The following is a 20,948-nucleotide window of genomic DNA, read 5'->3' as shown; positions in this document are numbered from 1 at the left end:
ATACTCAATAGTTGTGATATATGACAGCACTGAGTGCGTCTGTCTCTGGCTCAGCGCCAGCCAACGCGCGAAAGCACGTTTGAATTTAGCAGTTGGTCACGTGATGCACTGACCGTTCTAATCACACCGGTGTGATCGTACGCTCCAGGGACCAGCCAAGACTGATCACACCGGTGTGATCGTACGTGTCAAAGGGTTAATTATACGTTTATTACAATGTAATTATACATTGTTTACAGTGTTATTATACATTTATTACAATGTAATTATACATTTATTACAATGTAATTGTAGCGATTCATTTTCGAAAAAGTAGCGATTCTTTTAGAAAAAGTAGCGATTCATATTCGAAAAAGTAGCGATTAGCGATTCTTTTTTGAAAAAAGTAGCGATTCTTTTTAGAAAAAGTAGCGATTTATTTTTTTAAAAGTAGTGATTCTTTTTGAAAAAGTAGCGATTCTTTTTGAAAAAGTAGCGATTCTTTTTGAAAAAGTAGCGATTCTTTTCGAAAAAAGTAGCTATTCATTTTTGAAAGGTACCGATTCTTTTCGAAAAAGTAGCGATTCTTTTCGAAAAAGTAGCGATTCTATTTGAAAAAGTAGCGATTCTTTTCGAAAAAGTAGCGATTCATTTTTGAAAAAGTAGCGATTCATTTTTGAAAATAGTAGCGATTCTTTTTGTGAAAAAAGTAGTGATTCTTTTTGAAATAGTGATTCTTTTTGAAAAAAGTAGTGTAAAACATTTAATTATACATTTGTTATAGTCTTATAATACATTTGTTATAAATTTATTACAATGTAATTATACATTTATACAATGAAATAGTGTTGTCACGGTACCAAAATTTCAGTATTCGGTACCAATACCAGTGAAAATCCACGGTTCTCGGTACCAATTTCGGTACCAAAGCTTAATTTAGATAAAATTTACATATATTAAAGTGTATATCACAGTTACAAAGATGGAAACTGTATTAAAAACACTTTACAATAAGATTCTATCTTTTAGATAACATTAGATAAAATGACCTAACAATAAACCATAGTTATATACATAGCAATTATTCTCCTTGGGGTTAATTTAAAAATATACTAATACATTTTTAAAATCAAAAGTTTTATCTGTTAACATTATTTAATGCACAATGAATGAAGTGAACAAACATGAACAATCAAGTGTTTGTATTAAATAACATTCACAAACATTAATTAATGTTGTAAAAATATATTGTTCACTCAATGTGTTGATGTTAACACACACATTAAGTAATGTTAATGAATGGTATCTTATAGTAGTGTTACCAAACTATACAGGAGATAAAACATGTTTTATTTGACTTAACTGTAGCCTACTTTTATTTAATCCAAAACTGCCAAAAATGTCACTCTTGCCTGTCTTCAAAACTTGAGAACCCTGTAGCTGATTTCTAATGCAAGGGCTAGAAATCAATTAATTCTTTGCTGATACTTCCTCGTCATCACGGAGAGCGCAGTTTGCACCGCTTTCTCCTTCTCTCCACAAGCGCTCGCTCTCGCGTGTCTCCGCTATGCAACCATAAACAGTGACGCGCCTGGAAAAACAAGCTCGCACGTCGCTTCTATTATGAGCGCGCTTCCCGCGCGCCTACATTTGAAATTTGCACGCGCAAAAAACGTGCTATGTGAACGTGTGAACGGCCCTTTATGGCAACGTGACATTAGCCTAATTCAACATATTTCCATATGTGGCTCTTTCCTCCTTTCTTGTCAACAAGTGGATTCAGAGCCAACGCATTAGCAGCGCCGCCGGTCGCCATGTGTCACAGTGTTTTTATGAAGAAGACGCAACTCTGCACCTTTCGGATAGCGCATCAAGAACCGGATTAAACCGGTACTCGGTACCTAGAAAAGCTAATACCGTAACCGTTAATTTTTTTAAGTACCGACTTGGTACCGAAGTACCGAGTTTTTTGACAACACTACAATGAAACTATGTTTATTACAATGTAATTATACATTTAATACAATGAAACTGTTTATTACTATGTAATTATACATAGTTTAAAAACTGTATAGAACTATGAAAAACTATGTGTATAACTATGAAAAAGTAGCGATTCTTTTTTAAAAGTAGCGATAGTGTAAAATAATGTAATTATACATTTGTTACAATGTAATTATACATTTAATACAATGCAATTATACATTTATTACAATGTAATTATACATTTATAACAATGCAATTATACATTTATTACAGTGTTATTATACATTTATTACAGTGTTATTATACATTTATTACAATGTAATTATTCATTTATTACAATGTAATTATACATTTATTACAGTATTATTATACATTTGTTACATTATTATTTTGTTACATTATTCTTTTTGAAAAAAGTATCGATTCATTTTTGAAAAAGTAGCGATTCATTACTTTTTCTCAGAGTTTAGGCTCCTGTGTAATAGTAGCCTAGGCTATTCAGCAACTCAAACATACCAAACCAACAATTACTAAAAACACACAAATCATATTCTTTTTGTCTTTTTTCTTTGAATCTTTCATTGAACATTACCACTGAAATACAGTATTTGACTCGGCTGCTTTCTTCCATGTCCAGGTCTGGTGATGATTGGTGTGGTCATTGGCTCCAGGAAGGTGGGCATCAACCCTGATAATGTGGCCACCCCGATAGCAGCCAGTCTGGGAGATCTCATCACTCTTTCTCTATTGGCTGGAGTCAGCACCACATTGTTCCAGTACAGAGGTATGGGGCCATCTAGTAATTCAGTCATCGATGCTGTTTATGTAACCTAAGAACTGCTAGTTTTAGAGCCTAGAATATTTATTTTATGCATTACAGCACATATTGTTACAAAACTGCCTAATATTTAATTAGACTATTGTTAATTATTAACAATCGTTAGATAATAGCAGTGTGGAAAACTTTTAGGAATTTAATTTTAAATTACATAAATCATTTGGTTTTATAAATAAATTAACTAAATTAAACAAAAATAAATTCATTTAAAATATCACATATTTTTATATTTGAGGCTCTAAATACTAAATGAGTGTGAGCTGTTAAAAATGTACCAGAAGAGGGCAGTAGAAATGCACAAAAAATATTACTTAAACATTTTTTAGCTTTGCTAAACCATTTGGTTCCCATGATTAAAGATTAAGAGTAAGATCTCCTCCCCTTGGGAAAATCATCTCTCGTTGTCGTTTTATTCTCTAGAGCCCTTAAAATCGGCATTTACTTAAATCATATAGCACATTATCTGAAAATATGCATTTATAAGACTAGCATGTATCATCAGGGAAATCTAAAAACGTTTGTGTGTGTCCAGATGTGTGGTATTTGTCCCCGTTGGTGTGTGTCTTCTTCCTGCTGCTCATTCCTCTCTGGGTGCTCATCGCTAGACGGAGTCCTCAGATTAAAGAGGTTCTGAAGTCCGGCTGGCAGCCTGTTATACTAGCCATGTCCATCAGCAGGTACACCTGTGCATGCAGAGACACTCTCTTCGATCAGTGTGTCAGAATAGAGTGGTGCAGGTATGACATCAGAAGCTGGACTACTAATTCACAACTGGTTCCTTCGAGATTTTCCTATGCGGTTTTATGATTTACGTGTAAAATAAAGCCTGTGGTAAATATAACTTGACTATAATTTGACGTTTTGTCTTACAAAGTAAATTAGACACAGCCATAGCGAAAACGTAAATTTTGAAGCAGTTCATTTTTGAAACCGTACTTTTTTTAATAAGTAACTTGATACGACAGCTTGGGGTGTGAGTGTTTGCAGTGTACATTGTAGAACAAAACATCGAAGTATCGTCAAGTTATGTTACTCATATATTGAAAATCCCCATAGGAAAATCTCAAAGGACCAGTGGCGAATTAGGCTTCCGGGTTCTGATTTCATAACTGCACCACTCTATAGAGATAACAAAATGAAATGTATTCTTATATATTTCATTCAATGTAGCAAAAAAATTGTGCCTGTAATAGAGGACACATGAGTTGCGTCCCAAATGATGCTCTATGCACTTATACACTATGTACTTATGCACTCATCTGTGTAGTGTATGAATTTTATACGGTTATTTTGTCATGCAACATCGGGGTCTGATGCCCCTCCCCCTCTGCTACGTAATTAAAGCTGCGACAGTTGAGTGCATGAATTGTCTAACATTCCACACTTCATTTTCTTCGTTAATTTAGTGCATCATCCGTGTATTTAAAGTGCACCTTTTCTTTTTGGAACTATTCTATTTCACACTATTTATACTTAAAAACATCATAGAATAGTGCATAAGTACACGAATTGGGACACACCTATGGTTCCCCCAGTCATGGAAAAATCTATAAATATCAGGGATTTTTTTAAATTGGCCATTTTAAATTGAAACAGTAATGCACATAAAAAAAATCAATGTACATTTTTCTTATTATGCTCTGCTCTAGACGGTTTTATTAGTTAGAAATCGCTCTGTATAGAGTGCAAAATTAATCATAAATGACAGGTAAACTAATTAGTTTGCTTGAACGTATAGGAACCCTGTTGATTAGAATTTTTTGTATTTATTAGAATTCACTGAAAAAACACAGACAATAAAAAAAAGTTGACAATAAAATTGTTTCTCTTCAAAAATATTGATTAATGTAATTCTCTAAAACGTATTATCTACTAGAATACATTGTATAGAACTAATTCAATATGTTCAACAGCACTTGATTATGATTAAAATGATAAATGCTGTTGACATTACTGAAACTAGCATATTAGTAAGCTAATATGTTATTCTTAGCTAATAGATTGTTAGCTGGGAAGCTATCTGGTATACTATTATTCAGTAATATGACACAGTAATATTATATTAAGTTGAATAAATTTGAAATTAATAAAATAACTTTGAGGCTGTTTAATTGGGCCACTTAAGAATAACTTAATTCCATGAAGTTATGTGAGCAAATCATCTTTCTTGACCAAGAAATTCAAGATATATATATATATATATATATATATATATATATATATATATATATATATATATATATATATATATTTATATATAAAAAGAAGTTGAAATGATTCTTGTTTTTTTCCATTATTAAACCATGTAAATTAAACATACTTTTCTTAGGATGTGTAACTAATGAAGGAATTATTATTTGTGGGTCAACTAATACATTTAAAATGTATGAAACTCTTCCCAACTTAAGTTTCGGAGGCCTTATTCTTGATAAGACTGTGAGCGATCCTAACTTTGAGGGCATGGCGGTCTTCACACCAGTCATAAACGGTAAGTAAATGTCAAACACAAACCACACTTTGAGCAAAGACGCCTTTCACATACTCAGATCCATTCTCAATGTACAGCAGTAGTAGTACAAAGTCACAATAAACCTGAAAAACAAGTTTAGAAACTTCATTTAAGGCCCATTCCCCTCCTCAACTCCTCATTAGAGTAAAATTGATCACATCTCTCTCAGTGTTTGGAACTCAACTCGTGGATTCAGGGAGGCGATCGGCCTCTGCTGCCAAAATAAAACCTTCTCATTCCAAATCGTCGCAATAAATCAGAGCACTGGCTCTTCGCTTGCGACGTTTTATCGTACATGAAAGAAGTCAAGCATTTTGACGGGGGTGTAACTAATAGACTTAAAAACACCAGCCGAAGCAGAGTTTGTTTGGTTTTACGTAAAATATCACTTGTGGTGATTTGTCAACTTCAGCAATCTGGTTTAGATTTCCCCAGGCTGGTTCTGTTCCTACTCAGCTGCACATGTGCTCTACCAATGTCCCGTCCCTCTCGAACCATGACTCAATACTGTGTTGGCGGAAACTACACACAATGGGAATAGAGCATGTTGTGGTTGTAAAAGCGGCCTAATCCGGTAGTAGCTGTGATTCCTCAGCTGAAAACTTCTCTGACGTCTTCCCTTGTTGTTTATCTGGATCTCGCACCCTATTTTTCCAGCTCAGTCCTGAGACTGAGGAATGAGGAACACAAGGTGGCTGGTATTCACGAAGACTAATTTGATACCTCATTACCTAGTTTGATATTCACGTCAAGGAACACCCTCGAGCTAAAATGTGGAAAAGCTGTTCATTGTGCACACAATACTCTGAAATATGCTGAAAATGTATCATTTGACAGATATCAGTGTGCATACTTCCATGGACGCATGCTGCGTTCTAACATTTGCATCTGAAATGAGGGGAATATGAGAATTGTAATGGTTGGAAAGCTCTCACATTCTTTCCTTTTTGAACTTTTCAGGGGTGGGGGGGAATCTGGTGGCCATCCAGGCCAGTCGGATCTCCACCTACCTTCATTTCTTGAGCGTACCTGGAGTCCTGCCCTATAAGATGAGACAGCACTGGCCCAACCCCTGTGTCACATTCTTCTCCTCAGGTGAGGTCACTTTGAAACTATTTGTGCTCCTGGGATGAATTCACTCCTTTAGATCTTGGAGATAAAGTCGGTAATTAGTAGTAAGCTAAGTCAAGCTTCGTACTTTTGAATTTGAACAAAACTTTAACACAAATGGTGCAGATGATTTATGCGTGTACAGTTATGAATGATATCTCAAACCCTGCTGTTTGTTGAGGAGGGGTCTTCTATTCATTTTTCTATTCAGTGGTTACACTGTGATTTTACGACCAAAATCCTAAAGACTTACATTGAGGGAGAGGCCCGAGCCATATTTAGAGACCTGGGGCCGTATTCACAAAGAATTTTATCTTGCCACTAGGAGTACTCCTGAATCGCACTAAAATATTTTAGCTAGGAGTTTGCTCTTAAAAGTTATTCACAACGCCTTTCAGACCTACTCTTAGTAAGGAAAAATGACAACTCTTAAACTAAGAGTGAGTCTTCGTTGCTATGGATGACGTCAATTCTCATGCACGAGCTTCCTCGCAATGATCACGGTGATTGGTTGTTAGATGACAGGACCATCATGCGGAACATAACACATCATGGAATTACGACATCTAAATATGTCTGTCTCCTACACAAAATAATAATAGTATGCATATAAATGCATATATAATGACACGTTTGTGCAGGCCCCAGTGAAGTGTAATTCTAAAAAGGCAGAGAGAGAGAAAAGTCGTGAATTCAATTAAATCAAATCAAGGTAGCCTAACACCCTAATGAAAACCACCAATTGCCTAATAATGAAAACCGACACTTGCATTAACACTTGCTTGGTTAATTGACATCCTATTAGCCTAAATAGACTACTTAAAGCAAGGAAATGTTGCTCCTATTGAAGTAATGTAATAGTTGAATGACGGTGGATTATGTACTCGCCAAAACGGTAAAGAAAGCCCAACTGGACACAGGATCAGTTACTGCTGCTGGCCCAGTTGGTGCTGAAAAAAAAAACATAATAAAAGGGAAATTCGGCACTGGGATATCAAGCAAAACTAAGCGTGAGACATGGGAAAGGATTTGTTTGCAGATCAATGCAGCGTTCCCGCTTGTGTCGCGGACCCCGGACGACTGCGAGAGGCGGTGGTATGCGCTACAATCCTTTGTGAATAGGTCTTAGTGAGTTAGGAGTCCTCTCGACTTCTTTTAAGCTCTCCCAGACTTAGGTGCTACTTTTAGGGCTAAAATGCTTCGTGAATTACTCTTAGTGAAAAAAATGAGGAGTCCTAAAGTTAAGAGTGACACGCCCATTATTTTTAGGAGTTGCTCCTAAATTCGCCAGTTAGGAGCTACTTTTAGCCTTAAAATTCTTTGTGAATACGGCCCCAGACCAGGGGCCGGATTCACAAAAAGTTTCTTAAAGCTGGGTGCACACTGTATGATTTATAATAGTCCTTTATGACTGTTGCTTGTCAGACTGTATGAACATGATTCCAGCTGTAGGATCTCAGTTGTCATTAATGTCAGACTGTACGACAGTACGCATGTTAGAAGACATCATCAATCTGTGACACGTTCAGGGACCGTGAGCAGCATTTAGATGCGGGATTAAAATGACGACAGATTTTGGCCTAGGATCAGAGGAATCTTTTAGAATTCACCAAATTTGTCACAGACGGCCAAATTGTGGCCAAAATCGTACAGTGTACACACGACTTAAAATTTATTTGAAGAAATGTCTTCAAACTTTCTTAAGAAGTGATAACTATGACTGGTGAAAACTATCCCTTAAAGCAGGAGTCACCAACCCGTCGATCGCGATCGACAAGTCGATCTTGGAAGCATTTTAAGTCGATCGCGAAAAGTTTTCAAAATCAGAGAAAAAACACCAATATTTGTATTCCTTATTATTTATTAGGGGTGTCCCCGACTAAGAATTTTCATAGTCGAATCAGATTCGTCAAGTCCTGCCTATAGTCGACTAATAGTGAATCATGTGTGTGGTGTTGGGGAGGGGGCGGGGCTTTAACATTTTAAAACAGCGATGTACAGAACATCACACAAAGATATAGAAGAAAATGTATAAAAACATTTTGGATTAATAAAACTAAGAAATAACATAAATAACTGCAGAAAGGCCACACTGCAGATAGGATTTGCATTTCACATCAAATTAAATCGGCTGAATTGCCTGTACGAGCATGCTCTAAGTAGGCCTACAGCGCAACATCGATGCACTGAAAAATAATCAACAATTAAGAACACAATATACATTTATAATAAATAAAAATACAAAACGAAATAAGTCAGAATCAAGTCACAAGAAGCAGAACAAATGTGTGCAAAATGCTGCACGCACGTGCAGGGGAACAAATATTCAAAACACAAGTCACAAATAGTTAAATTAGATCACCGTGAGTGATCAATTAATAAAATAAAAATAAAGAAATTATTAAAATAACGAAAGTATGGCCAGGATTGTCAGCTTTGTCTTTTTAACTGCAGAAACAACAATAAACGCTAAACTGGAGCGGCAGTCTTTTTAGCTAAACGTGTTCACAGTATCCAAAAATCAAATTAGAATCGGCTGAAATGTTTTGAAATCACTTGTACCCATACCTGATCGAAAAAACTAAATCCAGTCTTTCACTCGGCCTGTTGAGTCTTTTCAAATTGTGTGCGCGGAAAAAATACATTCTAAAACGCTTAACGTGAAAAACGCTTAACGGCTTTGTCCTTAAACTGTTATATTAAAAGATCAAATTCTGTACACACCTTATTAATAAAGCATACTATATAGCTTACAGAAAAGCAGATGAGCCCAATATGAACGCAACGCGTTTTATTATACGTTAAGCATTTTCCTCCCATAGAAAACCGTTAAAGAAAAAGCTTTACGTGACTTTCTATAGGAGAAACGCGTTGCGTTCATATTCTGGGTTCATCTGCTTATCTGCACATGGAATGGTTTCTTAAGGTGTGTAGCCTACTGTGTATACATACATTAGGCACGTAAAAGTGCCATTTAAGCGTTTTAAAAGCTTTTTTCACGTTAAGCGTTTTAGAACGTCCCGAGGAAAACCAACCTGTTAACGTTGGCCGGCAGAAGTGCGATCATGGTTTTCCTGATGCTCCAGCCTTGGAGAATATCCTTTCTGATGGTGTCCATCTTTAGATTTTCTTATCCCAGACATTTTTAAAGATTTAAATCCCTGCCGACAAGATGCTCCTCTGTCGGTCACGGATCGAAAGTGAAACTTAAATCTGTCACGGGGTGTTTGGATTTATTCACGCTGCACGCACGTTAAAAAATATTTATTAAAGGCTTCTTTCTTCGCACATTTTTATTGACAGCATTATCATAATAGGCTGTAACGTATTGACAGAAAACCAGTAGTTCTATGTGAAATCAGACATTGAGCACACTCATATAGCCAAAATGACATAATCCTCGTTTAATAACACTGCGAAGATTCGACCATGAGATTGGTAGTCGAATCAGGCTCCTCCTATCGAAGCATCGAATCTTCGACTGTTCGGGGTCACCCCTATTATTTATTAATTAAAAATGCACCATGTGTGAGCCTACTGTGTGTAGTAAATCGTGTCTAGGGGATGCAGAGGCGCGCGCGCAGTTACAATGACGTCATTTTTGGCTCATGCGGACGCGTCGAGTATAAACAAGGCTTCACGCTTTAACCAGCTCAGCCTCTTCACACTACGCTCACATCAAGCTCTTCAAGCTAACGATACGCAAGCTAACTAAACGATGGCACAGCGGTGAGGGAGTAGGCTATTGCTAGTTTGAAATCTGCAGGGGTTTTCCTGCATAGACAATTATGAGGCGGCAAACAATATAACGTTATAGACTACACACGACCAGAGTGCTGTTTTCCTGAATGCAAGCACGATTGAAACCAAGATATTGATTTCATAACAGTTCAATAAACAAATAGTTAAAATTAAGTTACTTACATTTTTAGACGCAATTACTGTTTTTGTTCTGTTTCAGCAGCGAAAATAGTTCCAAACAACAGAACCAGCGCATCTCACAGCAACACTCATCCATTATTCATCACTGAATGATTCAGCGTTTTGACCTAATCGCTCGAGTCAAAGATTCAATTAACGTTACCCATTATTAAACCGCCTCATTCTGAATCAATCAGCCGTTTGAATGAATCGTTTGAATGAATGACTCAATAACTCGCTCATTAAGACGGCCGGCTGCCGCTTCTACTGGCGGTTTGGTTTCAAAGTATCATTCTTTTCAACATTCCTTATTTGTATATTCAAAAAATATTCAAAACAATCTCATGATCTCATTTAATACAGTTATAATTTTTCAATGTAAATTATTTAATTTGTTTGGTAACAGCCTTGTCGAAATGAAATTTAGAGCATACCAGTAGGCCTACATGAAATAAAATTAGGGGGAAAATGCCCTTTATAAAGGTACAAAAAATTATTCCGATAAGAGTGTTTTCAAAAATGAAACATTGACAATTTAAGTTTAAAGGGAGTAGGCTAAAGCCTCTGTTTAGGCTATAATGGAAATGTAATTTTGCCAAAAGAAGAACTTTTAATTTAAATAAATGTTAATTTTAAATCAGCCTACTTCAGTGTGATATGTTACCATATTATCATGCTTAATTGAATAATTGTAATGTGATGATCAGATGCAGATATCTAAATCAAAGAATATGGGTGGTTGGCGGGTGGATTATTTTTAATTTTTAACAACAGATTCGAGTGACTCAAAGTGCACCAGATTAATGAATTTATCTTTAAAATGTACAAATTTTTCTCCCGGGGGGGCATGCCCCCGGACCCCCCTAGTGTTACGATTTTACAACCTCCGCCTCATTTAGAGCCGGGAAAAACCCTTTATTGGCTATTGTTAAAAGGAGATCTGTGTTTTATGTTGTTGGAAAAGGGAAAGAGAATCAGTGCTGTACATGACTGTTTTAGGCCTGTAATTGATTGATTATTGAGGTAGTAGGTCTGTAATTTGTGTGAAAATATTTTTGGAGAATTGAAGGATGACTGTTGTCATAATATTTTGTATGCTAGTTGCACTTACCATTTTGATTTGAAATAGCCTATGTTTTAAAAGGGAAAATGAAACAGTACATTATTGGCTTAGGCCTGTAATTGACTGATTATTGTGTTTATATATGAGTAATAAGCCTGTGGATATATACTTAACAATGTTTTATTACTGTTGAAAATGTTGAATTATAGTTGACAGTTTGTATAGTTATATACTATTTGTATAGTTAAATAAATATTTTGCTAGTGACTAACAGGCAACAAAGAATGTCAAAGTAGAACTACATTGTGGCCTTGTTTTTTCATAATTTTCTGCAAGTGGTAGATCTTGGTTTACATTTGGACTTGGGATGTGATCTTAGGCTTGAAAAGGTTGGTGACCACTGCCTTAAAGGATTAGTTCACCTCAAAATGAAAATGTCCTAATAATTTACTCACCCCAATGCCATCCAAGATATCCATGTCTTTCTTTCCTCAGTGGAAGAGAAAATAAGTTTTTTGAGGAAAACATTTCTGGATTTTTCTTCGAATAATGGACTTCAATGGCAACCAACGTTTTGAAGTCCAAATCAATGCAGTTTCAAAGGTCTTTGAAGTGCTTCAACAGATTGCACGATCGCAGCTGAGGAAGAGGGTCTTATCTAGCGAAACGACAGGTCATTTTCAACAAAAAAAATAATAAAATATATATATATACTTTTTGGTTTCACTTTATTTGGATGGTCCCTTTAACACATTCAGTTGACTATAAGTAACGTTGCACCTACATCTCTACTAACTCTCACTAGAGTGTTAGTAGAGTATTAGTAGACTGGTAGGGTTAGGGATAGAATAAGTTGACATGTAGTTGCAAAGTTACTTATAGTCAGCAGAATGTCTGTTGGAGAAGCATCACAATAAAGAGTTGGCAGATATTAAGCAGACAGTCTATGGAACTATTAATGTGTCTTTATTATATGCGAGAAAATAATTGATCTGAGAGAAGAAAAAAAGTTTGAGAGAAAAAGTTATCACACTGATAGCAAAAAAGCATTTCACGAGAAAAAGAAAAGAATATTTGAGAGAAAAAGTTTTCATTTTAATAGCAAAAAAGAATATTTGAGACTAAAAAAAGTTTTGAGAGAAAGTATTTTCTCATTGAACATAAAAAAATATTAATTTTTAATTTTTAAAATTATTTCTGAGAAAAAAAATGTCTCTCAAAATACTTTGAAAAAAATCTTAAATACCGGTATATATTTTTTGCTATCAGTGTGAAAACATTTTCTCTAAAAAAAAAGTGTTTCTCTCAAACCGCTTTTCTCAGAAATAATTAAAAAAAATTAAAAATTAAAAAAAATTTATGTTCAATGAGAAAATAATTTCTCTCAACTTTTTTTTGTCTCAAATATTATTTTTTGGTATTGATATGAAAACTTTTTCTCTCAAATATTCTTTTTTCTCTCATGAAATGCTTTTTTTGCTATCAGTGTGATAACTTTTTCTCTCAAACTTTTTTTCTTCTCAGATCATTTATTTTCTTGCATGTAATAAAGACACATTAATAGCTCCATAACAGTCTACTAATACTCTAATGAGAGTTAGTTGACATGTAGTTGCAAAGTTACTTATAGTCAACAGGATGTTCAAAAGGGACCATCAAATAAAGTGTTACCTACTTTTTAACTACAATTGTTCGGATTGAGCTGATCTGCAACGCACCGGGAACTACGTCATCACGTTGAAAGGTGCATTGATTTGAACTTCAAAACGTTAGTGTCCATTGAAGTCCATTATTCGAAGAAAAATCCAGAAATATTTTCCTCAAAAAAATTATTTTCTCTTCCACTGAGGGAAGGGCATTTGGGTGAGTAAATTATTAGGAAATTTTCATTCTGAGGTGAACTAATCCTTTAAGAATAATTTTTGGGAATGCAAAAAATTCTTAACTTTATCCTTAAAGATGCAGTAAGTGATTTCTAAAAATGCTATTGTTATTTGAAATCACCAAAACAAACACGCCCCTACCCAAAAGGATCACAACACAGGCACCTCCCCTTACTGCTGATTGGCTACAAGTGTGTTGTGGCGCTTGGTCCAATCCACTTTTAACAGTATTTCTCGCTTACTGCACCTTTAAGTTGGAAATAAAGAAGAAAATAGCAGTTTTATTCTTAAGAATGTTTCCTAAATCCGTCCCCAGAATATCACTTGGAGATGGGCTTTTGAGTTGGGACCAGCCATAACCCCTTTGAAAAATGTAAAAGTCTAGTTTTGATTAATGTCGATCCTGATCATTTTGAAACAATTGAAAACGCTCATGCTATTTCTCCTCAGGAGTGAACTCAAAGTCAGCACGGGTGCTGTTCCTCCTGGTGGTTCCAGGTCATCTCTTGTTTCTTTTCGCCATCAATATGCTTCAAGGAGGTCACGCTGCCATCACTCCAGCATTCACCTGCTGCTACCTGAGTGCTGCTCTACTTCAGGTGAGCCGTAGTGCTACTTACTTTAGAAACCTTAAAACAAAATTACAATAAAAATGACACAAATCACTTTTAAACCACTGAAAAGTTTAGATATATATACGTATATATATTTAAAAAAAAAAATATTTTATTTTATCATATCATTTATATCACAAAACTGTTTTGCGCATGTGCTACCGCTCTCGCGCGTATTTGCTGTGAGAAACAGAATGGACCTCGGGTTCGGGCTTAATATGTAAATGTAATTGTCGGGTCGGGTCGGGTTAAATGATCGCGGGTATGGGCCAGGTTCGGGCTTCAGTTTAAAGCCCGTGCAGACCTCTATACACTTCACATCAAATTTATTAAAAAAAAATTATAAACCATGGCAAAAAATATTTTTTGAGAATAAAAAAAAAAAAAAACACATTCAAATCCACATCTTAAAAGTAAGTAATTTTGTCCAAAAACTATTAGAGAATTCACAAGCCTCTCCATAGAGAGCTATACAGGCATCTAGTGGTTACACTATGAAACGACATGTTTTATTTTATTTTCTCTCAACAGATGGGGCTAATCTGACTTAAAAAATTGGATTTAAAAGGCCAGGTCTCTATATTAATCTGAAATACTGCAATATTTGAAGAAATATTTTTATAAATTAGGGAAAAAAAATTTGTATTGTTTTCAATGGCAAAAATGGACCATAAATATTACATAAATATTAATAAGTAACATCAAATTGTCTCAAAATACAAAATTAAAAAGAAAAAATATTGAACAAAAATAAATTGCATTGGTTTTACTAGGATGGAGAAAGTTTCATTTTTAGGTGTCCGGTCACTTCTGACCGGGAAGATAACACGTGTGACTCCGAAACGAAGAGCACCTGACGTCGATTAAAGGGTCATTCCACCCATTTCAACATTAAGCTTTATTGAAACTGGGTTATATATGTAGTCGAAATGTAAAAGAAATTTTGAATTTGGTGACTGAGAAAAGACAGAAAATAACTTTAGGGCGCATTTGTATGTAAGACAACAACTCCCACAATGCACCATATTGCACAGCTCCGCAAGCCACTTCCACTAATCCAGAACAGCGCAAACAGAGAAATCACTCTTCCGTCTACAAGGCTAGCTGCCAAATGAGTTTGAAATTCATTTCACACAAAATGTCTAGTTAGTTGGCTGTGGCGAGAAGGACGAGGGACGTGAGAGGACGGCGCGAGTGATAATGAATGACACCTGTGAGACGCAGCGGTCTCTTTTCTCTCACGGAGGAGCGGAAGCATAAAAGAAACGGGCCTGATTTTATGTTTTGTTTCTGTTGTGTGTGGCCAGCTGGCTTATACTTTTGTTTTGTATGCGTTTATTTTACTATTAAAATGTTTAAATGTTCGCCGGTTCCTGCCTCCTTCCCACAACAACGAACCCCGTTACATTGGCAAACTCATTAGCAAATTACTCCTCGTTTGTATTTCTTTCTATATGGTGAATTATTGCATGATACATGGATGTTCAGTCAGAACATGCGGTGCGACACTAGGATGGTTCACATCACAACACAAACGTCCGTGTGCTCCTCTGATTCAGAGATTTCGTCCAGGAGAAATTGCTATCGTTGAAATTCTCTGCAGCAGACGGACTCTATCTGTGTCCGTAGCGCACAGCGAGAGCAGAGGCACCAGCAGTCCGCCCAGCTCAAGCCAGTCCGGGCTCCTCGTCCGCCTCCTGTTCCTCCATCAGCCTCAGCTGCTCTTTACTATATTGCGGCTCGTAAAGATAGCCACGAACAGCGGATTCGAGCAGCAGAATTTCTAAATTCTCTACTTCCATTTCATGTTTAGTTTCTTCCGTCATTTTCATAACTTCCTATCTCCACAGCGCTTGTTAGCTTAGCTTATAAACAAGATGGCTGATATTAATTTCAGTATCTACAAGTGAAGTCCCACCCACTGATCTGTGATAGCTCTGTTAGCGCATTAGGTCCAACCCCCTATGGGCGGGTTTGAAAGGGTGGGAACCAGTGCTTGTAGTCTTTACAGAAATCCCCCCCTCTTACACTTCCTCCTACAATGACGTAAAATGACGATTTTTGCGTCATTGTAGGAGGAAGTGAAAAAGGTAAATAGCGGATTTCTCTCGTCTCAGGGGAATCGACTGCTAAACCCAGTGCCGATCCTGACCTCCCCCTGGGGCCCTAAGCAAAATTCTGCTAAGGGGCCCTCTACCTGACCCGTGATGTCATGAGCTATGTAAACCATTTGCCATTGCCACAGTCACACCTGACACTTCAGTGCTCCCAATACAACCCTCCCTCCTTTAAACAAAACAGTCAAAGAATAAGTACAACAATATAGAACAGAATGAGGTTCAAACAAACAATGTATTTTCTATAGAATGTTAAGATAACAAGTGAATATTATTAAGTAAGTGAATATTAACGTAAACATAAATAAGAAGAAAATAATAAATTATAACCCTGAGCTTTGGCTTTCGGGACTAACTTTGGTTCTCTCTACAGCCTGGGCATTTTCGGCATCAGTATGATTTTTTTTTTTATTATGCATGTTGAAGCAATTCTTGATTTATGATTATTTACTGAGGGATGTGCATCCATATTGACCAGTATGTCCAGCTAATCAACATTTTAAATTCAATATAGCCTATAAATCAATAGTCAATCAATGTCAAATTGTCAATACATTGCTTTCTATCTTGCATAATTAGTGCAGTTGTTTAGAGTTTTTAACACTGAGGGCCCTATTTTTACGATCTGAAACGTAAGTGTCAAAGCGCAAGTAACTTTGTGGGCGGATCCCGGCGCTGTTGCTATTTTCCCAGCGGGATAAATGCCTCTTGCTCCTGGCGCAAATCTAAAAGGGGTTGGTCTGAAGTAGCTTCATTATTCATAGGTGTGGTTTGGTCATAACGTGAAATAAACCAATCAGAGCGTCATCTCACATTCCCTTTAAGAGCAGGTGCGCATGTTGCATGGCGGATTGCTATTAAAACGGCGGATTTACCAGGAGCGGTTCACAGCCGAGGAGACCGACGTTCTTGTCAGGGCCGTAAAACACAGAGAAGTGACGTTGTGGGGATGGGAGAAACCCACCCAAATCAGCGTCGGTTAAACAGGCATGGGAGGAAAAAAACTAAATTTTTTACATCTTCATGGACACCACAATGATTTCCCTCATGTGTTAATATTTTTCCTTGTTATAATGTATGATTTGCAAAAAAAAAAAAACTGCTGCATCTGTGTTGATGAGAGAATCAAAGTGTATGCGCGTTGTGCCACCGCTACATTATGGCCAAGCATGCGCGCTTAAAATAGCATTATGAACAACGCGCAACGCGCCACTGACTTTAGACTAGGTTTTTTCTGGTCAGTGGCGCAATTGTTTTATAGAACAGCAAAATAGCATGAGGGAAAGTTTGTGCCGGAACACGCCTCCTCTTTGCGCTGATCCGCCCAGGGAGCGCATGTGTATTTCTTAGTTAACCGACGTGTGTCTGTGGAGGGAAAAGTCCGCTTTGCACGGGTGCAAAATAGGAATGATACATGCGTCAGTGTACAAAGTCATTTGCGCCGGGTGCAAGATAGAGCCCTGAGACTAGATAATCAGTGTCTTGTTTTAAACGTATAATGTGTAGTTTGATTGGGAGTGCCATCATTCACGTGCATATATTGTACAGTATGTCTGGTCTCCACATATTTCTGCTTGAAAAATGCGCGTTTCATTTCGTGCACGCGCATATGAACGCATGATAACATGCGCGACGCGGTTATGTTTTCCGAGCTGCAGTAAACAAACACCGTTGCACTTTGTCGTTTATCAAAAACAAACGTAATAAATAATTGTATTTTACTCTCACTTTTGTCAGGCACAAAGTGATGCAAGAGATGCACTGCCTGCCCAGCTACGTTAGCAAGACCGAAAAACATCAAACTTTGCTGACATCAAACTTAGAGAGGAGAGAACACAAGTTTACCTGATTGTTGTTCCCGCAATTCACTCTCATGGTTTTTTTCTTCTTCCTCTTTTCGTGACCAGAAGGATAGTTTCGCTTCATTTTGTCATGGATGTTGTACACATTTGACGCGCTATGACACGACAGGGTTCCCGCGGATCCTTAAAAAGTCTTAAATTAGATTTTTAAAATTTAAGACCATAAAAAGTCTTATAAAGTCTTATTTTTACTTATGAAAGGTCTTAAATTTTAGATGACACTTTGACTTAGACATATCTAAAAGCTTTTCCAAATTAAAACTATCTAATTAGCGTACATATTTTTATTTATTTATTATTCTATCTTTGTGGATTTCCCCTAAGTAATTTTTGTCTTATATTTATATCATATTATGTTCTTATATTAGAATATCACATCAGAAAGAGTGCCGTTTTCCCGTGCACGATTCCAAGTGTGATATTTATGTTATACAACTGTTAAATTAACAATAAGTTAACTTTTATTGTTAATATTGTTTGTTTTCCCTTTATTTCGCCGACTATAATTTCAAAATGAAACCGACAGCGATGATTTCTTGACTGAAATCCGCGTTTTGAAAGAATCACTTGCTTCTTTCCCGAATGAATCAGCCGTTTGAACGAATCGGTTGAATAAATGACTCCCTCAACTCACTTATTAAGACAGTGATTTGCCGCTGCGGTTTCATATTTAAAGTACCTTTTAAATAAAATTTTAAAATTAGAAATCATTTCATATTTAAATATTGAATATTGATTTAAAAATATATATCTCATAGCTTTATTTATGCAGTTGTAAATGGAGTGTAAATATATTAATGCCACTTCTGATGCTGCTTCTGTCACCTCTGCACTGCAAAGATGGATTTTGATTGAATGATTTAATTTGACTGGTAACAGTGGTACTGTATGATTATTAGGCTATATAATTAAGTATTATTGTATAATTACTGTATAATTTAATTTGAATGATAGTATTTGACATTAAAGGTGATGCATAACTCTAAATAAGTTTAGAAAAAAGTCCATATATAGGTGAAAATGCCCCTGAAAAAATCAATTTAAGGTGGCAAATATTGTCCCTTAATCAAAATATTAATTTCTGTCACTGCTGTGAACCGACCACTGCATAGAATATGAAAAATATGAATATCTTTGTGAGTCAGCAAGGCACCAGCACAAAAACACAATCAGTAAAATATCATCTAATTATTATCAATAAAACGTTGAAAATATCAAGATATATATTTGTCAATACTGCACAGCCCTTATGTACGGTATTAATTTTGATTTCTTAAGGTCTTAAAATGGTCTTAAAAAGCCTTAAATTTGACTTTCAAAAGTGTGCAGGAACCCTGGATAAACACTAGCTCTAATTGCCATTGGTGTATTTTCAGTGCTTGTTTCATATGTAAAAAAAAAACCTATTCTCACTGATTGGATCACTTTATTTTTTTTTCATATATATATATATAATTTCCTTTTTTTTTCATCATCTGGCTGGAAAGCAAATAAAATAGTGCTTTCATAGTTTCAGGTCCTCCGACGAATCTCCTACTTAATTATATGGATACAAATGCAATCTATTGGCATTATCAAATGGGGTCTGTTTATGAACAGACTGATTCTGGGTTTTACTTGAAAATTGAACAAATTAAAAAAAAATTCTCCAATTATTCATTTCAGATTGGAAATCTCTTTGAGAGTTTGAGGTATTTATAAAAGGACCCCAACAGGAATTAAAAATGTTGGTCAGTTTTACTATAATACCCCAAGGCTACATTTATTTGATCAAAAATTATAATACAGTAAATAATTAAGACAGTAAAACAGTAATATTGTCAAATATTATTCAATTTAAATAAACTGCTTGATATTTTAATATATTTTAAAATTAATTTATTCCTGTGAATTTTCAGCATCATTAGCTTTAAAAAAATTCAGTCTGTAATCAGTCTCCAGTGTCACACGATCCTTCAGAAATCATTCTAATATGCTGATTTGCTGCTCAAGAAACAATAACGTGCTATAAAGTCAGAATTGTGAGATATAAACTAGCAATTCTGAGAAAAAAATCATATTTTATTCCGTAGAATTGGACTTTATAACTCACAATTGCAAGTTGATATCACAATTTTGAGAAGGCAGCATTGCGAGATATAAACTCGCAATTGTAAGAAAAAAAGTCAGAATTGCGGGTTTACATCTCAGAATCTCTTTCAATTCTCTTTAAAAAAAAAAAATTGTGGCGGAAACATGCGTCCATAGAAAACAGTTGTGCTGCTTAATATTTTGGTGGAACCGTGGTAAATCATTTTTTGATCGATAGAAAGTTCAAAAGAACAATATTTATTTGAAAACGAAATCAATTCGTATATGTTGCTGAACAAAAGTATTAATTATTAACAAAAGATTAAAATGTATGTTTGTTAAAAAAAAAGAAATCTGTCTGTAATAAGTTAGCAGGAATTTTATGCAAAAAAACTGAACGTTTAATCATGTTTTTCCTCACAGGTCGGGATCCTCATTTATACGGCAGACTTGATTGTGCGTTTGATGTGGAGGAAAGGTCTGGACCCTGATAACTTCTCCATCCCATACCTCACTGCACTGGGAGACCTGTTGGGTACGGGTTTCCTGGCCCTGTGTTTCCGTCTGGTCATGTTAGTGGAGGGGCACGGCTTATAAAATATTAGACCTCCTCCTCCTCCAGTTACAGCTCTCTGTTCACGGGACCTTTGCCACCCAGGCTGGCTGCAGTGGCTTTGGAGATTCAAACTTTGAACAGAATTTGAGCCATTTTGTTTCTGTGCTTACAGGATAGGTTGACTGGAAATATGAAGTACACTTTTAATCATTGGCAGGTATGGACTACTACCTAATGGTCTGTAACATGATTATATTCTAGGTGTGTCGTCCTGTCGCTTCAATGATGCTGCTCTCATACACACTAGTCACCCGATTACTGTATATCAAGGTCTAACTTTAGGTGCGTGTCACAAACCTTTATGTGCCACATATAAATTGAAGTTTACAAAATATCAAACACTGAAGGACTCTAGGGGGTTTCTTTTGTCTGAAGAATAT

General features: G+C 35.9%; 1 protein-coding gene across 5 annotated transcripts in view; it reads left to right on the top strand.

Moving 5' to 3' along the window:
• LOC130090524 (solute carrier family 41 member 1) overlaps positions 1 to 20,637 on the top strand; it is a 33,625-nt gene extending 12,988 nt beyond the window's left edge. For all 5 annotated transcript variants that reach the window (XM_056257934.1, XM_056257936.1, XM_056257933.1 and 2 more), the window contains 6 exons: positions 2,603 to 2,749; positions 3,336 to 3,480; positions 5,212 to 5,291; positions 6,273 to 6,407; positions 13,740 to 13,888; positions 20,376 to 20,637. In XM_056257934.1, coding sequence (XP_056113909.1) covers positions 2,603 to 2,749; positions 3,336 to 3,480; positions 5,212 to 5,291; positions 6,273 to 6,407; positions 13,740 to 13,888; positions 20,376 to 20,549 — 830 coding nt within the window. In that variant the 3' untranslated portion in view covers positions 20,550 to 20,637. The remainder of the gene's footprint in view (positions 1 to 2,602; positions 2,750 to 3,335; positions 3,481 to 5,211; positions 5,292 to 6,272; positions 6,408 to 13,739; positions 13,889 to 20,375) is intronic.
• Positions 20,638 to 20,948: the final 311 nt, after the last annotated feature.

This window comes from Rhinichthys klamathensis, unplaced genomic scaffold (assembly GCF_029890125.1).
Source record: "Rhinichthys klamathensis goyatoka isolate OS25496 unplaced genomic scaffold, OSU_Roscu_1.1 h1tg000147l_1, whole genome shotgun sequence".
NCBI classification, from domain to species: Eukaryota; Metazoa; Chordata; class Actinopteri; order Cypriniformes; family Leuciscidae; genus Rhinichthys; species Rhinichthys klamathensis.
Note: the sequence above shows the minus strand (reverse complement) of the source record. Positions and strands in the feature narration are given on the sequence as shown.